The sequence below is a fragment of the Aplidium turbinatum genome, chromosome 4, assembly GCF_918807975.1.
Source record: "Aplidium turbinatum chromosome 4, kaAplTurb1.1, whole genome shotgun sequence".
In the NCBI taxonomy this organism is placed as follows: Eukaryota; Metazoa; Chordata; class Ascidiacea; order Aplousobranchia; family Polyclinidae; genus Aplidium; species Aplidium turbinatum.
In genome coordinates this window covers 42,786,699-42,802,491 of record NC_137475.1, presented here as the reverse complement: position 1 = coordinate 42,802,491, position 15,793 = coordinate 42,786,699, and the positions used below count along the sequence as shown (strand labels likewise).

General features: G+C 38.6%; 1 protein-coding gene across 1 annotated transcript in view; it reads right to left on the bottom strand.

Moving 5' to 3' along the window:
* Positions 1-6,871: 6,871 nt before the first annotated feature.
* Positions 6,872-15,793, bottom strand: part of LOC145769199 (xanthine dehydrogenase/oxidase-like) — a 33,367-nt gene continuing 24,445 nt past the window's right edge. The window contains exons 22-30 of the mRNA XM_082580789.1: positions 15,561-15,711; positions 13,409-13,563; positions 12,757-12,928; positions 11,954-12,082; positions 11,474-11,601; positions 10,111-10,303; positions 9,068-9,256; positions 7,957-8,124; positions 6,872-6,934 (exon numbers count right to left, since the gene is read on the bottom strand). Of these exons, the coding sequence (XP_082436915.1) occupies positions 6,872-6,934; positions 7,957-8,124; positions 9,068-9,256; positions 10,111-10,303; positions 11,474-11,601; positions 11,954-12,082; positions 12,757-12,928; positions 13,409-13,563; positions 15,561-15,711 (1,348 nt within the window). The remainder of the gene's footprint in view (positions 6,935-7,956; positions 8,125-9,067; positions 9,257-10,110; positions 10,304-11,473; positions 11,602-11,953; positions 12,083-12,756; positions 12,929-13,408; positions 13,564-15,560; positions 15,712-15,793) is intronic.

The window sequence follows — 15,793 nt, the reverse complement described above, 5'->3', positions numbered from 1 at the left end:
TTACTATATCCTTTGTTTTTGATGTTGTACGTTTTTCGTGTCGTTACAGATAATCAACAGTGATGTCTGAAACTAGTTATACACTTAATACACAAAGTGACTTTGTGAAAAAAACGTTGTATGGGATAGTTTACCATGAGGAACCTGAAATAAAGACGTTGAGTAAATTACCCGATGGAAGATACATCCTCGGTCGCATGTTAAATGTATGCAAAACAAAGAAAGGACAGAAACAACTGACACTAGTAGATAGCAGCAAAATAGTTGCAACTGAACTTTGCAAAGATTGGGTGGAAAAGAATGTATACCCAGAGCATGAAAGCGTGGTATCCAAAAAAATCAAACATGACTATGAACTTCTGAGAAATTTGTGCAAACAAGCTAACAATACAAGGTACAAGAAAACGGATGCGTGGATTAGTAAAGTAATGAGTTTTAATGAGAGAATGACTAAAAATGCATACAATGTTCGAACAAAAAACAGCGACTATCAAGCGAAATTAGAAAAGCAGTTTGGAGTAAAAATGACTCCAGAAGATGAAGAATTCTACTGTGATAACTGCTTTGGAAGTTATAAAGCTATTTGTCTATCTACTGTTTCAAGTTCCTGGCGAAAACAAAAGCACCGACAAGATACACGCCAATTATCAGCTGAGAAGAATAGAGAAGAAATAAAATCTTCTACAATGCGAGAAATGGAGGGTAGAAAGTTGCAGTATGAGGAATCATTGTCTCTGGCTGATGGCGATAATCAATCAGTCATGATCAGCGGTGAGCAGAAACAAGATGTGGGTTTTTCAATGGATAATCTGAACTTTCGTACGTCTTCATCTTCTTCCATCACTACCCGTAGTAAGAATTCGTCCAGTTTACCTGATACTCTGGACAGTGTCAATGACTTCTACAGTGATCGTTTCCCAAAAGTCAAGGTCAGAGAAAGTCGCAATAAACTCAACGAAAAAATAGTGCGATGTACAGTGCAATGTTTCTCGGATTATAAAGTGAGTGCTGCGGATTTAGCCGGTATAATAGTACAAACTGCTAACTTGATATTTGATCAAAACTGGGAGTTGAGCACTGAAGGAAATGAAGAAGATGATGATGAATCGGATTCTGAAAGCCAAGAACTAATCTCTTCGCTTCCAAGCGGAAGCTCCGAAGCCGAGACACTTGCACAAAAACGACGAAAATGTACCAAAGATTTGACCTTCGTTTTCCCAAGTAGGAGAACTCTCAACAGATATTTGGAGGATGCCTCACATATGAATTTGGAGATGGTCGCTAATATACTTCTAGAGAAAGGAGACAGTGTTGTAACTGTCGGCCTCGATGACACTACTAAAGCGGCCGGCCATCGGTTGTATGATGTAAAGGCCGACCACATTACAATATCGGGACCCAGTCGAGACAGATGTACCATGACTACTGGTTACACAGAGAATCTAAGTCACGCAGGAGCAGATGGCGCTGCAGCATACGAGTACAAGCTTAAATGCTTGGCAGCATTGTCAAATTCAACCGTTGATGAAATCAAGGGTGCCATTGATTTTTGGATGTCCGACAGAGCAGGTGACTGTACCACGCTCTTGCAACATCTAGGTATTGAAGCGGAGAAGATGATAAAATGCTGTGCCCATGTAATTTTGGGAATTGACCATGCTTGCGATAAGGTTTTTCGTAATATAGAGCAAAAGATTGGTGTTCAGAAGTTGCTACACGTATCTGCTGGTGAGAAAGTATTCACATCTCCCAGCACCAGCGTCCATACTTTGGCACAGATAGCAATCGCCAAATTGTTGTCGCCTAGCCACGCTGCACATTCAATATCACTTTATAATGATTATAAAAATTGGATGGATGCTCAGGGGATTAAACACGACGGTTTCAAAGGCTTTACTGGAAATCGTTTTGGGCGTATCGCGGAAATAGCCAGGGAATACTTGAGTCGCCGTCAGTCAATATTAGATTTCTTCGACGCTATTGTTGATCCTAATGCCAACAAACTAGTACTCGCAGTTTCCACGTACATCCAAAACGATTGGTTCTTGTGTTGTGCTGAAGTTTACCGAATGCTTGGTGATGAGCTGATTATGCCGCTGATGGGACTGCTTGGTATTGATAAACGTGAAGATGAAACGGGTAGTGAGAGAACTTGGGAAGGTGTCAGGTCGTTTTTCGATAAGAAAACACCAGAAATTAGAGCCAAGCAAGAGGAGTGCATAAACGCGGAGAGGGGTCAAGTCCGATTGTATGGTGCTATACTGAATGAAGTTCTAGATGCAATGGACAGACAGTTGTCCGAGATGAACTTTTTTGCAGGTCAAAGTAGTGACGACGTCAAATTGAAACATGCACCATTGACAAATTTAGGATGCGAATCCGAATTCGCCAAACTTGATAACCGTATAACTTTCAGTGGTGGATCGACGACAGTGAGAACTCATTCAAGGAAGAATGTAGTTTCAACGGATAAATTTCTCATAGATTCGTCGTTTACAGATCTCAGTGAAGATGAGAAGTTGAAGAAGTGGAAATGGGCAAGGTGCTCAGAAGAAGTTACCCAGGCGAAAAAGCTTGAACTAGACTTTATTGTTAAGTTAAAAACAAGTCAACAACTTGCGCTTCTGAAGAAGCAAGAAGCGAAGAAGAAAATGTCCAAAGTGCTACTGGTACTTGAAGAGTGTAAGAAGCATGGAGGTCCGGCGACTCCAAATACCCTTGACTCTCTTAATAGACTTAATGAATCCCAACTGCTCAAAGAAATTGGTTACCTTAGATCGACAGTGGCGCCCGATACACGCCAAAAGCGTAGAGTTAAATGTGCCGACGGTATAAAAACATTCACGTTTGAGAAGTTCAGTGTAGACGAACTGAAAACATCCATCAGAAATGCTATCAAGCCAGAAGACAATGTTTCTGTTGATGTCGATATCCTGCTGAAAAATATCCTTTGAAATGCAAAGGACTCTTGTACAAACAAAGTTGTTGACATGCTGGTATCCAGATGTTGAAGTGAAAATTAAAGTAGCTTATGGAAATTTATATCGTAATTTTTTCCTTTGAAATTATGGTTCTGCTCACATTTTTGTGCAGATTTTATCGCAATATGTATCTGGAGCGATCCAGTTGACATGTACGAGTTTAAAAACATGATTATCGATATCAGTGACCCTGAAAACAGAAGAAATGACATATTACATGACCTAGTAAGACATAATTATCAAATTTTAGCTGAAAAATGTGTAAATTTGGCAGCCATTTTGAATTTTACCAACCTAAAACATCATCATAGATCAAAAATTTCAACGGATTCGTGATCAGCGTCAAAAATGGCCATAAAAAACACTCCTTTTAATGGGACAACAGAGAAAAAGTCTATGTGTGCCCAACCCTATTTTTACATTGATTTAGCGCACAAACTTTAAAGGTAGCCTATATAAAAAAGCATTAGTTTTTTTACCGACTAGGATCTAGGCCCCAATCGTACCGCAATGTAGCTGAAGAGGGAATTTTAGAGTTCATAAACCACAATTTCCTTTCTGGCCACACCACTGCTAAACGGATTCGTTCTTTGGATTTGTTGACGTTCTTTTTCTTGATCAATAAATCGGTGTCACATCTGCTGTGTAGGCTACATTAGAGATTATGGCTCGCCATATTGTTTCTATTCACAAGCTCTTGGTTCCGTTGCCAAGCTGTTGCTGACAAATAAGACAACATTTTTTTATTTTTCATTGATCATGGTTAAAGTAGGATAAAGCGCACAGATTGTGTTTAAAAACAGTTTTTTTTAGGGATGAACTTTGTGAAGCATAGTTTAATCCAAAGGTATCCTAAATGCGTCCAGAGGAAACACTATTTGGGGCCCTCGTCTGGGCTCGCAATATATATTTTTAAACCTTAGGCCAAATTTTAAAGACAAAATTGAGTTAAATTTTAATGCGGCCCGCCAAGACTCAAGAAAAACGAAATATAGAATGTAACTATAGAATTTTGGGCACTCCTAGATTAATTATTTGACCAACAACGAAGCTAGCCATTTTGCAATGAAAGCTTTTTAAAAACTTGGTGAGGTGAAAAAACAGCAGGTACAATGGTACATGATACATCACCACCTCAATTGATGCATCATGTACCTGCTGCTTTTAAAAAATATCTGTTTTATTGATAAATATCAAATATTTGAAATTGTGCACATCAACCTCGGAATGAAGGTTTGCTTTTACAATTATACAACAGGAAAGACAATTATGCACTTGAGCAACGCGTTTTGAAGACAGCATTCCATTCAACGGCACCCAGTAGATCGAACAACTTACAAACAACAATACGTCAACAAACCGAAACCTTACTCCGTCAATCTTAGTAACTGAGGCTGAGTCTATGATTCAAAACATCTCTGATCTGTTTGCTGTTTGTATGTTGTGCATGATGTATAGTCGTCTACATCGCAGTTTTTGCGCACCGAGTCTATACAAGTATGCGAAACTATCAGGATTAAGCTTTCCCGGTCTGAGGTTTCCCTGGGATAAAGACTCTCATAATCCATCGATCGTTTGCAACATAGAAGGATCAAATATTCAAATACTGACTAATTTACTTCACAATGTAGATTCAAACGATCTGTTATTGCCTGATGCTGCGGGTTGTTTTTGGCAATATCAAATTACACTAGCTTTCGGAACACAGTTCCCTAGTCATGTGCTATGACGAGTAATAATAATAATGTTATGGTTTTATTTATTGTCGCTCTACAACAGCTAAGGTCTTTTAGCGACAGGGCTCATTTTTAATTTATATCAGGTTTACGATGTTATCACATTATTACCCGACTCATTCTCACTGCGCTATGCAGGATAGAACACAATCGGTACCGTTTTTAAAGTCTTCGGTTTGACCCGACCTGGAATCGATCTCAGATCTACCAGCACCAGAGCCGAAGGCGAAGCCACTCGGCCACTGAGCTGGTTTTATGACGAATGGTGTTGAAGTCAGTGAGTGGTTCTTTAAAGTGGCTCTTTGGTTTAGCTTGAGGCTGCCGGCTGTTGAGTTTCTGTGCTGTTAGGCGTTATTGCTGTGAGGTTTTGTTGGATCAGTTGATTAGTAGATTAGGTGACGTAGTTCTTCCCTTTCGGTGCGGTTGTTGATTTTAGGATTTTGTCTGCTTATGAATATGGCCTCTTTGAAACGTAATTGTACCGCGTCATTTTCTCTTGCAATAATTTTAAATTCAAAGTCTGCGTGGCATTGTTGTTGGTGATCAAATACCGAACTTTTATCCGAGCTGAGATGTTCTTTGAGGCGGGAATGGAGTGGGCGGATCGTGCTGCCCATGTAGCTTTCCCTGCATTTTTTGCATATAATCTTATAGACACAGTTCTAGATGTTGCACATGTCGTCGTTCCGTAGTTGGCAGTTTTGCATCCGGCAGGGTTCGGGTTTTTGTGGTTTTTTAAGTGCGTTTCGGAGGGTTCATTCACTCATTCAACTACTGAATAATTTATTATGACTAACAAACGACGATGCAAAAACGATTTTATAATATTTGCTGTATATCAAATTTACACAAGAGTCAACGCAAATAAATAGTTCACAGAATTGAAAAAACAATTATACTATATAAATAATAACAAATATCGCAAAAGTCTTAGGGCTACTTGTCCTATCCAGTTATTGCTTTTTCACTTCATTCGCTCTTCAATCTCACACTGTCTGCTCTCTGTAGTTGTTGCAATGTGCACTGCGAAGAAACATCGCTTACCTTTGGTGGTAAACAATTCTCGGCCACAATGGCTCAAGTAACAAAACATATGTGATTATTTTAACACAGCAACCACGGCAATGGAAACACGATATCCAAAGTCTACTTTATACATCAAATTAGGTGACTGCTTGCTTCGAGATATAACACTGCAAGAACATTTAAACGGATAGGCAACAAAACAAATTGAAGTTAAGAAAAAGAAACAAACAATAGGCTACGCGTTTTGTTAAACATAAAACAACGAAAACCACCAGAATATTTTTAGCACAGCAGTTAAAAGCAAGACATGACAGCACAGATGTGTAACAGTCTCCCATGTAACGCGCTTCCCATTATGAAAACATAAAAGTTCTTGATTTAGCACAAGAAAGCAAGGACAATAGAAATGTTAAAACAGTGTTTCCACTGATTTTCGTAGTCATGATATTGATGCGACATCAACAAAGCGTCGATGCTCAAATAACGAATTTTGTTTTTCAGTATTACGACAACAGCCTCTTGGATAAATAATCTCGCCTTTTCTGGCCCTTTTTATTTTTTCTCCGACTTGAAAACAAGGCCTCAAATCTATTATATTTGGTAGAACAGTATAATCGATTTATCGTTTGCACTATTTCTGTAGGCCTATATACTAGGTCTACTCCTCGATTGCGATTTTCGTTCACTAACGTTCATAGTCAAGAAGATGAACTCCTCGGAAAGACTTAGTGTTGGACTTTTCATCGAGTTCAACATCACAACTTTCTTGATACTTTTCCACATGATTGTGAACTACATTCGGACAAGCCTTTTTGACATAAATGACAAGTTGGCAAGGCTAGAATTAGGCGTTTCCCTATTTTGCATTTTATATTAGTCTTTGAAATTTGTTCATGCAGCGGGGAGATCGTAAACACTTGAGCAAGTGGGTCTGCTTCATCATTTTCTTGCTCGCGTATTTAATATATTTCTGCAGATCCTTATTAATCTCTGTAAACAGGTCTTCTAGCTTTCTTTGGATAAACATAGCATTTGCAAAACCCTTTTTTATCATTCCATTTAAAACGTAGGCTAAAAATGTTTAATGGAAAAAGAAGGCGGGTATTCTTTGAAGAAATGGAGAAATATTTAGACTTGAATTGCCCACGGTTTTGTGTCAGTGTCTTCTTCTTCCTTGGAATGGTGAGAATACTGAAATATGATCTCGTTATTAATAGAGAAAATGTAGCCTAATACAAATGATAAAAACAAAAATTCCTACGTGTAGAAATTAAACTTATCTTCAACAAGCGCTTTAAAAACTACACTTGTTTCATCTTCATAGCTTATAAATGAAAAAAATTAATTTATTTTTTAATTCAATATTAAAATATCTCAATGTAAATTTAAAAAATTCTAAGCACAAATCATTGATGACGTCAATGGAGGATCTTTTAAACGGCCTATTAAAGTATCTGTCAGATTGATATTCAAGAGTCAGTTTGAGTAACGTTCATCTGCGATTAGTAGGCCTAATCGGAAATTCTATTTAAGGTATTCTTCTTCTTCAATTGCCTTGCCTGAACCAGGCATCGACGGCCTCAGATGAATAATTAGACCAAGTATTACGGTTGGTGTTTAAGAAAAATAGTTAGTGCCCGGAATGAAATGATCTGTTGTGATCTGCTGTGGGAAGTAGAGGCTACCGTTGACAAGGGAGGTCTAGATGGTACTTATCGACCCGGGATAATATTAAAAGCCCGGAAGGAGTCCGGGAAGCAACTTTCCAAAAGGTACCATTAAAAAATCCCCTTTGAAGTTTGTTTGGTAATTGCAAAAGAAAAAATAGCAATATCAGTGTTGGAAATCAAACCTATGTCAATGAAATGACTACCACCGCCCTAACCCTCTGCGCCAAGCCAGCCGATGGCAAACCGACAACTTAATTTAGCTAGTATTTGCGTTTTTCTTTTGTTGCTCAAAGGGGATTTGTTGATGATACCTTTTGGAAAGTTGCGTCCGGGAACTTGAAGAAACCACCGCGCATTCTTTAGATATGGTGTGTTTTTCTTAGAAGTGTCTTGTTTTGAGCTTGAGAATATCATTAGTACACGCCCCTAATTATCCTGTCAACGGCCCTGGCTGTGGGTTCAACCCAAAGTGTGTGGTTAATCGCAACAACCACTCTAAAGCTTCAACAGCACAATAGCCTATATGGATATGAAATTGTAAACCTGTGAAGTGAATCCATCTCCACAAGCCATTCTGATTCTTTCAGCGGTAGCCGGAGAATCAATTTGAAACCAACCAGAAAGGCCAGAATCTTTTCGGGCAAAGCTGATTGCGTGTTTGATAGCAAAGAAAGCAGATGCAGCTAAGCAAACTGATGGTTCACCAACACCCTGAAGAAACAATGTGATTGTGATAAAAGCTTGGTTCAATGTTTCACAAGGTTATGTATGATGTGCTTTGAATGGCTGCAGCAAGACTTTGCTATCACAGTGGGAGAGCTCATCAAGGATTTACTCTGGGTCCGTATCTTCACAAAAAAAGAGTCTACACAAAACAGATCATCGTAGAAAAAAGAGATCAACCCAAAAGGACAAAAACATAATAGTTTTAATACAAAGTGCAGGGCTTATTTGTGATATGTTATTGCTATTTGTACAACAAATGTCGCTACAAGTTTTTGTTTGCATGTTTTTGAGACAACATTGTATTTGCAATGGTTGGTTTTGAATTTTTATCCTTGGACTGACAAAGCCTTGATAGGTAGTTTCGGTAGTTCTCGATATTCCTGGAATGCCAAGTGGGAACGAAATTAGGTTGGTTGGTTTTGAATCTTTATTCTCGGACTGACAAAGCTTTGATAGGTTGTTCCTGGTAGTGTCGCATGCTTGTAGAGGCTCTTGACACAGGGCCGGTTACCGAGATTGACAGAATGAAGTTTTCCGATTGTTGAAGTGTTTCTGCCGGGAAATTATTCCATTCATTAGGTGCGCTGAATGGAGAGCAGTCCTGAAATGTGTTGCTCAAGCGCACACCACGAGAGTCGAACCAGCTCCGTGTGATCTTGAGCAGGGCGCGTAACTACTGAGCTAACAGGGGGATAAAAACGGTATGTTTATCATTACATGAGTGTGTTGAAGAGTTTGACGGTATGATTAAAAATTATCATGAAACTGCTTTGCTGCTATTTTAATGGTAGGCTAGTGTCATCATTTTAATACGCTAATGAAACAAACAAAGTGATTTAAATGATATTTCATCACTACCCCTACGATGTTTTTTGGTATTCATTTGATTTTTTTGTTGAGTTTTTCTGAATAAAAACTTTAAAATTACCTTCGATGAGAAAATAGCTTTCGGATTTTCTGACTTTTCTACGAAATGTACATGGAACTGGCGAGGGCAATCCCCAAAGCCAGGAATTTTGTAGGCTCCCGGGCCACGTGTTATCAAACTTCCACTTGGGGAGTAAAGTGGTTGCTCCAATGTGTACATTCCGTAAATTTGAAGAAACCCTCCTTCAACCTAAAATACATGGACAAAAACATTGGTGCCTCTATTTCAACCGCTAATGGATAAATTATTATAAACATTGACTTTGAAGGCAGATGAGAAGAAAACATAAAGAAGTCCAAACCGAGCATAGAAAGAACAGGTGAAGGATAAGGCAGACAAGGTCAGACTGAATGAAGAAGATGCGATGGATAGAATAACAGGAAAAATAAGGGATGAAGACAAGTGCTGAAAGAAACGTATCGGCCTCCTCCACTAATGGGGAATTTACCGAACTTGGACAGCGAATCATGATCAAACATCGGGAGCTAAAATAGCACATTTCCTTTAGCCCATTATAGCTAGGTTACGTTCTTAACTGACCAGAACTACTAATAATTATTGTTTATCCAGCGTTCATTTTAAGGGCGATATGTTGGTTTTTTCCTATAAATATATTCATTTTTAATACTCTTTCTTAATAGGCTACACTACTTAAATCGTCAAAACGTTAACTCATCATTTGTCGGCAGCCGTGGCCGAGTGGTTAGCGCGTTGGGCTCGCAGTCGAGAGCCTGCGTGTTCGACTCCAGCCACCCGCACTTGCTGTTGTTTCTCTGGGCAAGAAACTTTACGATAATTGCCTCTACCCAGTGATCGATTTCGAGTAATGGGTAGTACCAAATTTAAGTCATAAGTAGAGTAGACAACCGGAAACAGACATTGCAGTCGGGTGCAGCGTGGGTCAGGTGTATGTCGGAAGGCGTACACCGATGCATAGCGCTCAAGTCCGCTTTCCGCAATGCAGGATAAAGATAAATAAACAAACAAACAAGACAACTTCCAATTCTTAGTCCAATAAAACTTTAACAATCTCAACAAATCACCTGTCCAACATCAATTGTTGGGTTTAGACTTTTTCCTACATCCATTACTATATCGGTCCGCAAAAGAGTGTGGTCACCAGTCAAGCAATCAATTTCTACTTCTGACACGGCAACACCGCAAGCAAGGTAAGCGAAAGGTTTACCGGAAATTTTTCCGCTTTCAAAGTCCCATGTTCCATCCAAGTCAGGTGTCCTAGAATATGCGATATCTGTCAGCTCAAAATAAGACTGCCAACTGTTGTATCAACATTAACACAGTTATATGCAGTTAATTGGTAAACTGTAGAATCTGCCTCTCATGCGGTGCCAGGGTCAGAAATGTATTTCCAGACTGCAAAATCAGTCATTTTTACATTGATTCGACGTCTGCGACGTTGAATTAATGTAAAAATGACGGATTTTGCAGTCTATGCAAGAACTCATGGTTCATCTTCGTGGAAAGTTCTCTAAAGGTTGTAGAAGCTTAAGATAAATCCTCTTATACGTCGCATTCAATTGTGGAAAGAAAGATAATCGCAGACAGTTGTCTCAGCATTGCTTGTAGTTACCAAGCCCTCTCCCTTTTACATTGATTCGGCATTTGTGTAAAGACTTACAGTCTACGTCTGTAGAAAGTAAGTTTTTTTTTTACGGACGTTGAATCAACGTAAAAATGACAGATTTTGTTGGGTAGGTGTGGACTTTTTTTAAATTGTTCAGGTTTGTTCCATTAAAGCTAACGGACCACTTTTAGCATAAAGTGTTTTGTTGTTCTGTATTGCTTCCACGTAGTTTTGAACCGGTGGAGACAAAATGATGTTTCATTGCCGAATGTTATGTCCTTAAGAGAGAAATTGTTGTGTTTCAGGAAGAGATCCTTAAAACTCCCTCCTCTTATGAGTAAAGAGGAGGAAGTTTTAAGGATCTCATCCTGGATTAAGGAATCCAACAAAACATATATCCAACTTTTTAGGCTTCGAAGGATCTCTTTTTAAAATATTATAATTGTTTAAAGCCTAAAAAGCTGGATATATGTTTAACATTAAATTTAACGAAACATATATCCAGATTTTTAGGCTTCACGTATTTAACAACAAATCATGGACCGGACTCAACTTGACGACACTGGGCGAGTTGGCTCAAAATCGCCACTCTTGGAAGCAAATAACCCATGTTGATGCGCAATCTGCTGCAGGCGGAGATGACGACTGATGATGATTCAATAATTAATTAACATTAAATTTAACAAATGTTGCTTGGTTCGCAGTTCTAATACATGAAAGCAATCTTCTCATTGAAGCTTTTTATTTTTAACCAAACAAACAGACAAAAAATAAATGAATCCAACTATCACAAACAAAACGAAACGAGTAAAATAAATTACTTGTAGAAGCCGTTTGCCGACAAGCTAACTCTGTCTTGGTAGGCTTTCATTACAAGCTCCGTCCAACTTAAATCTGGATTTGCTTCTTTGATTGGTCTGAGACGATTCATGATGCGTTCGCATGCGACCTAGGCAAACACAGGTGCAAGCTATTAAAGGTGTTGCTTGACAAAAAAAACAACACAGAAACAAATGCGTCGATCGAATTCTAAACATGCCTCGCTGGTTTGAAATCTGGCTACGACGCACGTTAAACACATTATTAACGCTTGTTTAAATTATTCTAGGCCTAGCCTTTTTAATAGTAACCTAACGTTCAATGGCTGACTAAGGAACAACCTTTACTTTTCACTAACACCAACAATACGACAATGACACGATACAAACTGCTGAGTTCCAAGTTGGCGAAAGTGTGCCTAATCACGATCGTTTTTGAACATTAGCCGCAAGCTTCTAAGGTACCTGATAAAGGAAAATTACCTTCACGGCAGCTCCATTCAAATCCGAAGCTGTACTTCCTGAAGTGGCGGTTGTATTGGGAACTGTGTTGGTGCTGGTTTCAGAAATGTGGACGAGGGAAATAGGAATCTCAAGACATTGACTAGCAACCTGAAAATACAAAGAAAAAAAGAATAATTGTCAGGGAGTGACACCTTCTTTTTTATTGTGGCGATGAGCAACAGATTGCTAACCATACCGTCCAGATTGCCGACCAGGGAGTATACTTTTGGCGAAAGCATCATCTTACACCCAACAATTTGAGAAAAAGGAAATAACGTTGACAAGGGGTCTAGTGGGTACTTTTTAATTAGGGTCAAGGTGATTTAAGGGGCCCGGAATCAAGAAATCATCGCGTATTCATTGGATGTAACGGTTTTCATAGCAATGTTTTGATTTGTGGCCCGAGGATCTCATTGTTACTGGGTATAAATTATCCTCTCAACTGCACTGGAAAGAGGATCGCGTATGTTTGATAAAGAGACCAAAAATTTTGCTTTTCAGTAGCTTCTTAGAGCAGCCGCAGAAACGTGCCAACACCGGGTCTTAAAAAGATGGACTCTTGGCCTCAAAGACTTATCAGACCACAACAAAAAATAGTGGTTTTCTTTAAAACTTGATTGTCATTTTGAGATGTGTAGCCTAGATCTGAGTAAAGTTCGCAAGTACCACTTCAGTTTGTTGCCATTCTGACCATTACAACGAAAAATAATATAATATGCCAAACATAACAGGGGTAGAAGAAAAAGGTAGAAGCGACAGCCAATATTTCTAAAACGTTTTACCTGTATCATTTTTGTGTGCAGTCCTTGACCCATCTCAGTGCCTCCGTGGGTGAGCAAAACTGAACCATCTCGATAAATGTGGACCAGTGCTCCTGCTTGGTTTAAAAATTTTGCAGGAAAATAACCAATTCCATGTTGCGTCGAAGTGCAACAAATGCCCCTCTTTCGCCACCTAAAGGGATGTGCAAGGCAAAGATAGCATTCTAACAAAATTGGAACCCAATATACAACGGAGATTGCTTTTACATATTAATAGGTCGTCACACCACTCGGCATACGACAACTCAGCAAGTGCTTCAACTCAGCAAGTACATTTTAGCTAATGCCAAGTCAGCAAATGAGATTTACTTGCTCAGTTCGAACTTGCTTGGTCATCGCTTGTTAAACTCATTTTGCTGACTTGTGACATTCCCAGTTTCGACTTGCTCAGCTGTTAGTTGCTCATCGTCAATTGCCCAAATTCAGCCACTTTGCTAGCTCAAATGTTGTTACTATGCTTTGCTAGCTCAAATGTTGCTAGCTCAGTTGTCACTTGCTCAAATACCATTTGCCGAGTTCACAGCTGCTGACTTACAACAGTCAGACTCTTTGTATATATGAGTTGGAAATCACTAGCTGCTAAACCTTAACACAGAAATATTGCACAGCAAACCTGCTCTTTGCATTGAAACTTTCAACGGCAGTCTTTCTTTCTTTGAAGTTAGATTTTTCCATGCATTCCTTCCAACATCGATGGAGAGGAAAGTTTTCCAGAGTTTGCCCATAAAATGTGTCATCGCTTTCGTTGAGCAAGTTTTGCTGTCGAAGCTGAACACAATAAAATGATGTCAATCGTTTGAATTTTCCAAATCGGTTTCATCTTTTCAAGCTTTTGGATTTTTCTAACCCTGTTTACTGCATGAAGTTGTTAGGCTACAACACAGAAATGCAAACAACTTAGGAGCAAAATGGTTAAATCGGGTCAAAGATCCCAGCCTATCTTATCTTAGTGAACCAATATAGAACGTTACAAAGTGAATTTTAAATAATCTAATTAAATGAACTGTAGACATGAGCTACAAACGAAAAATAAATTACCAAAAAGCGTCTTTTAAAATTATTTCAACTAGCTTCGAAAGGCAATTCATTTAAAAGAGGATTCGATTGAAGTGAAAAATCACTTTAACCACAGCAATGCAAATGATTGAGATACAAACAGAAACAACTAGGGATCTCTTAAAACAAACACTTAATATCAGTTTGTAACATGTTGTCAGTTATCTTCCAACCAACGGATGAATGAAGTAATGCGAACGGACTGTTATTATCAATCTTTGTATATTAAATAATAGGAGATGTTCTACTGGTGCAAATTGAGCTCAACTATCACAAGATGTATACAGTGACAATTTGCTTTTATTCCGACGTTTCGTCAATCAGACACGACTGACTTCTTCAAGGGGCTAGACCAGGTAGTGACTACCTGTCTAGCATGGCAAAACACAGGACCATGTTGTTGAAACCAACTAAACACGCAAAATGAAAATTCAACTCTAGACAAAATTATCGCGCGCAAAGTTTGAATTAAGTTAGAAAAAAGGAAAGATTTAAATTTTAACAATTAACAACCCAGACAAAAATCTGTCATTCTTACATCTACCCAACGTCCGCAGACGTTGAATCAATGTAAAAATGATGGATTCTGCTGTCAGGGAAGAAACTGAAATACTGACAAGAGAGGAGGATGAACGGCATGAGTCATGATGAAACGAGTTTAAAAACGCACTACTGCACAGTTTTACAATCAGCGTGAAACCAATTTAAAAAACGTAAAATAACCACTTACAATAGTTTTTTGTAGATAGCAGGAAAAGAGATGCCATCATTGCGATTCATTACATGAGGCTTTTGATTGATGAACCAACTTTCAGAAAACATTCGCTTTCTATAATCACTTTCAACTTTTAGAATTTTAGAATTGCTCCAAGTTATTCTATGGTCTGAAGTTATGGCATGCATGCAAGGAGCAGAATGACAGATTTTTGTCTGGGTTGTTAATTGTTAAAATTTAAATCTTTCCTTTTTTCTAACTTAATTCAAACTTTGCGCGCGATAATTTTGTCTAGAGTTGAATTTTCATTTTGCGTGTTTAGTTGGTTTCAACAACATGGTCCTGTGTTTTGCCATGCTAGACAGGTAGTCACTACCTGGTCTAGCCCCTTGAAGAAGTCAGTCGTGTCTGATTGACGAAACGTCGGAATAAAAGCAAATTGTCACTGTATACATCTTGTGATAGTTGAGCTCAATTTGCACCAGTAGAACATCTCCTATTATTTAATTTAATGCCTGGTGAACAGCCTCATTCAATTTTCAGAATCTTTGTATATGGTACATAATGACACAGCTCTTCGGAGTTCAGCACGGTAGTTGCTTTGTTTTAGTTTTTATGTGTGCATGTAATATGGACCATCTTGAATATGATGAAAATACAAATAAATAAATTAAAAGTGGTTCTCTGTGTTGTTCTCATGTCCTATATATCTGCAATTTTTGTATTATTTTGTTATTTTAAATATGGGCTGCTTTATCTAAACTTAAAGGAATGCGACATTTGACGGTTTATTTGTGTGTTTCATTTTTTTAAGTGATTTCACAACTTCGGATGTTTGTGATGCGTAATCCAGACAGCGACTTAATCTGTTAAAACTTCACCGGATCTGGTCAAAATCTGTAACAGTTTAAGTCATGGCGTAATATAGTAAGCCACGGTTTAAGTAGATATCAGGAAAAGTATTTTGTTGTGGTCAAAACAAAATGAAACGAACCTGTTCTGGAGGCATTTTGAGGAAGGCTGCAACTTGGTCCATCAGGTCTTCGGCTGCCAGGATGGCTTGTGGCCTTCCAAACCCGCGAAAAGCTGTGTTTGAAGGGACGTTGGTACGGCATGCATAGCCTGTCATCTTCACGTTCGGAATCCTGAAACATAAACTTAATGCTTTGATTGTTTATGAGAACTTTAATGCTTGACTGAGGTAGTCTGTCTATAAGTTTAATCCTG